The 8,410-nt window shown below is 26.6% G+C and overlaps 1 protein-coding gene across 1 annotated transcript; it reads right to left on the reverse strand.

Moving 5' to 3' along the window:
- Positions 1-5,585: 5,585 nt before the first annotated feature.
- On the reverse strand, positions 5,586-7,433 carry LOC129616505 (uncharacterized). The gene is made up of 5 exons (XM_055532162.1): positions 7,340-7,433; positions 6,335-7,125; positions 6,065-6,202; positions 5,940-6,006; positions 5,586-5,866 (listed from the first exon to the last, which is right to left on the reverse strand). The coding sequence occupies exons 1-5, from the start codon at positions 7,431-7,433 to the stop codon at positions 5,586-5,588; spliced, it is 1,371 nt and encodes a 456-aa protein (XP_055388137.1).
- Between the last annotated feature and the right edge of the window lie 977 nt (positions 7,434-8,410).

Below are 8,410 nucleotides of genomic sequence, written 5' to 3' on the forward strand. Positions count from 1 at the left end.
GTTCGGCAAGCGAAGGCGCTTTAGGGCAATTACGACTGGAAGCACTATGGAGCAATCATAAGAATGCCGCGAAATCATGTGAGAATTCTCACGGGTTTTCTGACGGGGCACTGCAGGCTTAGGAAACACCTTAGCAAGCTGGGCATACGGACCGACGGGTCTTGCAAGAACTGCGATGAAGGGAAGGAGACTCTGCTGTACTTTTTCAGCGAGTGTGTTGCGTTGGTCTATAAAAGGAGAGTGAGCTTGTGCGGGCCTTGGTTGGTGGGCATTCCGTTGTGGGACATCCATGCGGAAAAGTTGCTCGGATTCATCAAAAGTCTTGGTCTCGATTAGGTGATCTGGGCGGGACACTGGGCGCTTGTGGTGGGGGGCACAATAGATCTTTTAGGTCGCGGTGCATCATCGCCCCGTTCTACAATCTATAACTATAACTTTGTCTCTCTCTTTCGTATGACATCATAATATTTTAGTCAAAAAATATAAAAGGTTCTGTATCTTTGAATTCTTTTGTGTCTATTAAATTTAAAGGAAAATTATTAACGACAATAGGGATTTTTTTTCGACGATATTTTACTAAAGAAAAAAAAAAAAAGCACAAACACAAAAAATGATAACAGAAAAAAAAAAAAACAAAATTACAAAAGACTTAAAAATGATACCAATAAAAATTCCTTGCTTGGTCCTTCTTAAATTTTGTTTTTGACAATTCCTAGTTATTCTTCTTCTGTATTCTTGAATATGATACTTTGCAATGAGTATAAATGGTATTTAGAAGAAAAGATTAATCACGATGGAAACTTTTTATAGCCTTCAACCTATATTATTGTATATTTGAATGTACGTCAACATATGTGTTTGTATTGGAAATATTACACTGCCTGAATTTGGGAGCAATTTATTTTATTAGAAGTTCAATTTTAATTTTTATTTAAGGTGAATTACGGCGGCTGTATAAGTTTCAAGCAGTTGTTGAGTTTCGGCTGAGACGGTTTTTGATATGATCTTGTAATAGCATCAATTTTACGCTGCATCAATTCAGAATTGAATCCACTCTTTCTTTGCTAAGAAAAACAAAATTCACATCACATTAAGAGATGATGTTCTGATCCTAATTGCCAGTGCTGTTATTATTGAATAATTATCTTAGAAGAAATTGAATTTTTTTTTTATTTTCTTTGAAAAATCTTAAAGGCCTATTATAATTTTTTTTTTCTAAAATGAAACATGAAAATGAAAAGCTTTAAACAAATAAAGAAAATAATCACACAATCAGAACACAAAAAAAAATAATAACAAAAAGTAATGATAATAAAAAACAAAAATTTAGAATTTACGTAGGAAAAAATGTAGGTACGAAAAGTGTTCGCAAGAAAAATAACACTAGCACAATACATGTGAATTTTTAAAAGGAAAAAAAAATATTTTATGATAACCACTCTTGTGTTATTACCGGAAAACAAAAACAAGAATAAAAATTCAAAAAATAAATCGTATTGGAATTTTCTGTAAATTTTCATCTTCATCATTTTTATATCATCCTTAAATTTAATCCTGAATAAATCCATTTTTTTTCCATTCTTGTGTAATATTTATGTGTATGTTTTCTGTACAATTGCTAACAAAATACATTTGTGTGCTTGTGTATATAGTGTTCTGTTATATGAAAAATTGTACTCAATCTAAATTTTAGGCATTATTCAAATTTATTTCCATATATTCATTGTGTGCTTATATATATGAATGTGCAACGCCTTGTACACAAAATGTTATTGTTGTTTTAAAGAAAGAAATTTTTTTTTATTTGTTTATTTATTCTTATATACAATAATAAATAAATATGTAGATATATAGAATGTCTTCAGGAAATATACATGAATTTCATATACCATATATGTATGAAGTATCATCCTTCCTATGGGTGAATGTTTGTGTAAACAAAATAAATGTGTATAAAAGATAGAGACATATCGGAGGTATATTATACTTTGTATATATATATATGTATTAAATGGTCCCAAAGCTATTGACGGATATAAATATAACCTATTCAAAAATATTGTCTTGGGTTCTTATTTAAACAAAAAAAAAAAACAAAATAATCAAACAGCCTCCCCACATAAAAGAGAAAATAAAAATATTGATATGGATGTTGATATTCGCTCCCGGATTCTCGTATTTTTTGTTCTTTTGAAATTTTTAAATTTATAATTTTATTCTAATGCTACATTCTTATGAATAGGGTTCGAATATATTTAAATTTTAAAAATATTGCCTGTAATATTTGAGTTGTGTAATATGATACTTAAAATTTAATTGTGAAATATATCTCTTATATTTTAAAGGAGTCCCGATCAAATGTTATCTTTAAATATTTATCATGTAGGAATGTTTCTTGTGATGAAGGAAGTTAAGAAATTGTATCAGGACATACACAGGTACATACTCTGGTACACAAATTAATAGCAGAATAAATTGTAACTCTAGCGTTAACGACTGATTTTACTAATTGTTGACTTGTTAACTAAAAAATTCTTGACCTGAATTTCTTAAGGTCTATTCTGAATTTGATTTTATAATAGAACTAAGGTTCGTTTGTTACAGAATAACCTTATATTTGCAAAACAACAATAAAAAATAATGAAAATCCCGAAAAAAAATTTTCTATTTTTTTTTTGTTTTAAATATTTTGAAAACATCTTCTATTTAAGAAAATTTATGCAAATATGTTTTCATTCATAAAAATTTATGTACAAATAAAGTCGAATAGGAAAAAAACAAAAGAGATACCATGAAAATTTTAAATTACCTAACAAACCTTTTTTTCTCTCAGTTTTTTATGAGGCTCTTGGAAAAAGCATTTCGCATACGTCTTTTGGGGGCTTTTTTCTTCTTTTCTTTGTCATTATTTTTTGTTTTTTGTCATCCAATAATCTCTCAATAATGTTAAAAAATCTTCTATATTTCTAAGTTTGACTTTTTTCCCTTAAAAAGTTGAAATTTTTCTATTTAAAAATATGGAAAAGAAATTTTTTTAAAAGCCCTAAGGTAAGCTTAAGTTTTTAAATTTAAAATTCTTTCTCTTTCTTATTGTTTTTTTGTTTAATAAAAATAAAATGACCTTTTAAATTTTTACAATAATTTTTAGTTGGTTTTAGGCAAGAAATAGTTTTTATAATTTATTTCTTTTTCTTTCTTAATAGGATTTTGTAATTTTTTTATTAAAATTTCGACAATAATTGTAAAGAATGAGATGCAAATAAGATAAACAAGCGAGAGAAAAGAAGAATAAGAAATAAAATGAAAATAATAATGTTGTCCAAGAATTGTTGAATACGATGACTCATTAAGAAGAAATAATGAAAAGAAAATAGAGTCAATGAAGATTTGCAAGATTATAGGCTATCATTTTGATTTTGGGAGATAAGAATATGCATGTACAAAAAGTATTGTGTATTAAAAAGATTATTGTAGTAATCTGCCTAAAAATAAATGACAGAAACAAGTATAAGAGGAACTAGCAGCCGCCGGCAAAACTTACAAATAAAATCAATCGCTCAAAATATAGAAAGATGGAAGAGGTTTAATGGAAGCTTTGTGCTCCTCATAGGAATTCAAAACGAAAACGCAAAATACAGAAATTTAAATTGAATTGCAAAAATTAAGCGTATAACGTGAATTTAAGGTAACCGGCGAAAATAGATAAAAGGAAACTATTCAATGATTGTTTAATAACTGAAACCACACAATAATAAGTGAGGTTTTGTAAATTTTGTAAATTTTCTGAATAAACTAGAAGATATAGAGCGTTTTCGGGCGATAAAGTTTACTATAGTCTACGAATATATAAGTTGGAAGTCTGTGATGAAAATAAATAAGGAAATTGTCTAGAAAATTGTAAACGTACAATCTTCATGTGTAAATTACAGCTGCAGCTACAGACTTTCGTGCAGTAATGTGTGAACTACTTTATTGGCTTTATTGTGTAGTTTAACTACATTTTCTGTTTTAAAATTTTATTTGTTAACAATTACCTTTAACTATAATTTTATAATTTGTGTAATGAGTGCACAAAAAAAAATTAAAATTTCCGTTAAACGGTTAAAAAACAAATGGTTATTCTATAGAAATGAAGCTATAAAGGAAAATAATGCTCCAGTTTTGTGATTGCAATCTTATTTGTTTTTTATTTAAATTTTAATCTTTTTAAAGCAGTCATATGAGCACAACATAGAGTCGTTACATATGTACCATGTATATTCATTTTAAACAACATTAAAATGTAAACATGTGTAGTAAAAACAAAAAAAAAATTTTTTGCTATTATATTCCGCAATCTGATACCATAGCTCATACAAAATTTTGTAAAAGAATTTTAATTAGATTAATAAAAACGAAAATTTAAATAGTATTTTCTAACAACCTACAGATTCAGATTAGTATTTATAGTGTTACATTGGGTTAAAAAAAAATCATAGATAGCATATTTATCTTCTTACTGACTTTGATGGCTCCAAATAATGCAGAGATTGAACCCAACTAAGACTACACTCTAAAAAATTTTGGTTGGATTTTACTACTTTTAAAGTAGGCAACATGTTGCCTACTTTAAAAGTAGTGAATTCCTATTAAAGTGTTATTCTAATTTTAGTGTAAAAAAATTTCTCCAAAAGAGTGTGTTTTCGAAACAAATTTTTAACGCGAATTTTCCTAAAAAAAATTGTAAAACGCGCAAAAAATAAATAAATCACATGAATTTTTCGACAAAACTCACATTTTTAGTGTGAGTTACCACGATTTAAGTGAAAAATTCTATAGCGACATCGTAAAAAACCACTATAGTACCGCGAAACCTCACCAAATAAATGTAATATCCAACATTATTATTTTATAGATTTAAAAAGAATTTATCAAAAAGAAAATATTTTTTTTTTAATAAAATTTGTCAAGTTGACGAATAACTTCTGTATGTATGCTTTACATATTACATCAATTGCTTGAAAATTTCATTTAAAAAAATATTATTTTCTTTTTAATACATTTTTCTCTTTAAATATATAAAATAAAAGTACTGGATGTAAGTGTGATTTTGAACCACATAGAAATATAAAATATAATGGTATAAATATTTATAACTTCATTATCTAATAGCCATTTAAAAAAATTATGTATGGAATGTTCATTTTGTTACTTTATTGAAAAGTATTAGTTATCAAATTATTACAGTACATATTACTATTTTGATAAAAGTTTGAACAAAAACATATAAATTTTATAACATTTACATGAAAATGAGAATACCTATTTATTTCATATATAAAATTTTGTTCAACTAAAAATAAAAAGAAAATTAAAGAACATTTCAATAATTCTATAACGAAAGTCAAAAAATGTTTACATTACTTATTATTTTGTAATCCATTTAAAAAAAAAACATAAAACTTAATACTTAAAATTTAAAGTATTTAAATAAACAACAAAAACAAAAAAAAAAAACACATTTCAACAATTAAATTAAATCAAAAATTACTTAACAGCACAAACTTAATAAAATTCAGTTTTGTCTTATTCAAATATGCACTTCTTTAAAGTGAACTAAGCTTTACTATTAAACTATTAATTTTATTTAAGCTGTTCATTGATTTTTTTATTCCTCGTACACCATCTGGATAATGTTGAAGGAAGTATCTAACAAAAAATTCCATAAATTGCGAAATTTCTTTGGGAAATATTATGTTAAGCACATAATAATAACAAACAAGTAACTCCAACATTCCGATAAAATCAGAACTTACAAATTCAAACACATTAACTTGCACCTTTTCAATAAAAATGTAAATTAAAGCATCTCCCTCCAAATCCGTTTCTAAAATTAGAAATTGTAAACTTGTAACTAATATAATACCAAAAATTATAAAATCAAAATATTTTTAACTTACGGACTATGCCTGCCCATGGTGTATTTGTAGGAATCTCATCCTTCAGTGTATTTAATGTTGTACCAAACTGAAATTGAAATCAATAAATTAAACTTAAGTATTATTAAACAGAAAATAGTACTTACTGTAAATTTTTTGAAAATAAAGTTGACATCTTCTTTAAAATAGCTCACAAGGTTTGAAACAATATTTTCATCAGTCTCTAAATTATGTTTTCTTATATCCTTGTTTTTACAGTTTAGTAAAAATTCCTTAATTTTGGTCTTAGCCAATTCAAAATTAAGTTTTATGTTTTCTGAATCTTTTTTCATTAAACAACTGAAGTGCTGTTTCAAAATATCTTTGTCGAAAAGATATGGCCAATTGGTTTTGATCTCGCAGATATCGGGAATGACTTCTCTATTATTTAAGTACAGTCTTTGTTCAGCATATGTTTCTTTCATATATTCCTCTATTTTCTTACAATTATCAGCCGTTATTTCTTCACATTTACTCATCTCTTGCAAAAATTTCTGCTTGAATTGTGCAGAAGTTGCAGTATGATTTTCAGAGTTGTGTTTCTTTGGTTGCCAATTAGGACAAGTTTTTTGAAGAACATTTGAGATGCGTCTAGCTTTCAAAGGAATATTTAAATCTATTTCTGGTATTTTTCGTTTAGGTGCACGATTTAAAGTATTATTCCTATTTTTCATTTTTGTAATCAAAGCCAATGGTTCATTAGATATAAATTTACCATTTTCATCTTTCTCAATTATTGAGTCAGGAAATTTATCAGCTGCTTGCTGAGCTACTGATCGAAAGACTGACATCGGGATGTAAAATGAAAAAGCTCTTAATTCGTCCACAACTACATTGGCAAGAGCTGTAAGTCTTTTATTTAGCTTTTTTTTGTTTTCTAGCATTTCTGAGACGTCATGTGGCATTTTGTTCCAGGGAATTTTAAACTGTGAGAACAACCGTGAAACTTGCGAATTTGTTTCAGATTTTGATGATAAAGCCGTGCTACTCATAGATAATGTCGTATCTAATGAGGGTGCAGGACTGGAATGCTTAGTAATTTCGTTTTCAGCTATAATAATATATTCAGTATTTTCTAAAATTCCGGATATGTTATCGTTAACTGGAGTTTGTACGTTATCAGATTGTATAAGCTTAGCTTTCGAGTCTGCTGAAAACCATTCATTTTCTGAGTTTAATAACATAAAAACACAATCAGATTTATTTTTTGAATAATATTCTAAAACGGCATCCTCACACACGACTGATCCATTAGATTCCAATACTAATTTACTGCCTTGCATATGAAAACATTTTGCTGAAAATATTTAATTTATTTTTAGTTTTAACTTCCATATTGATTAATTTTGAAAAAATTGTTGATATATATTTGTAAAATTTACCTTTGTTAATAACAGCTTCAATTGATGGATTGCACATGAATACATTTTTGACTTTTCTGTCATTACTCCAAATATGAAATAAATATTGATCCATTTTATATTTTAAGTTGAAAGTATTTAAATTATTTTATTTAATATATTCGATCTTATTTGCTATATCTTTATATTAATATGTGTTTAAATAAATTGAAGTTAAATTAATATTTTTGAGATTTTGTTTGAATAAAATTAATTAATATTAAATTTGTCAATATTTGTAATTGAATTAAAAAATTTAGAAGTTGATTTAGAAAAAAAAAAATTAATGTATTATTTGATGTTTATTTTTTAAAAATATGTTATTAATCATTATAAAACAAATATTTTTATAAAATATGAGCGCATTCTTCGGAATAGTAATATTGGTTTCGAAAATTTAAAATATTTATTGGTTTCACTTCTAAGATGTTCTTAATTTCAACTAAACAATATGATGGTTCGATTTTATAGCTTTCATGTAAAATAAGATTTTCATTGTACCACATTTTTTTTAACTTCCCATAAAATATTGCTTGATCATATGATCTATTCAGGAATATTGCTTTGATAATTAAAATTTCTAAGTTGTTATCTTCATCTAAATCAAAAAGAATGGCATCATTTTCTTTATATATTGTGTTAAGATACGAAATTTTTTTGGTAACAAATACAAACTGTGATGGAATTTCTATATTGAACAATGTTTTTGAAAAGTATTCAACGTGATCGGAAACTATAGTGTGTTTAAAACGACTCTCATTAATATTTGCCTGGCTTTCTTGATGGCTTCTTGCAAGTGTGTAAGTTATATTTTTAAAATTTTTACACAATTTAGCTTTGTTCTTGAAGAATTGGTGTTTTTGTTCAAATGGTAATGTCCACAAGTTTCTTAGCGGCCCAAATTTTCTTATAAGATCCGGATAGTGGTGAATAAAATGGTGTTTTGGTCTTAATGGTGATTCCGGAAAACAATCTTTTCTATATTCAAAATAAACGTTTATATGAAAAGATAATAATGAAACTGCATCTTCAGATATAGTCGGGGAGCTAATT

The sequence above is a fragment of the Condylostylus longicornis genome, unplaced genomic scaffold (assembly GCF_029603195.1).
Source record: "Condylostylus longicornis isolate FDR11 unplaced genomic scaffold, ASM2960319v2 ptg000005l, whole genome shotgun sequence".
Lineage (NCBI taxonomy): Eukaryota > Metazoa > Arthropoda > Insecta > Diptera > Dolichopodidae > Condylostylus > Condylostylus longicornis.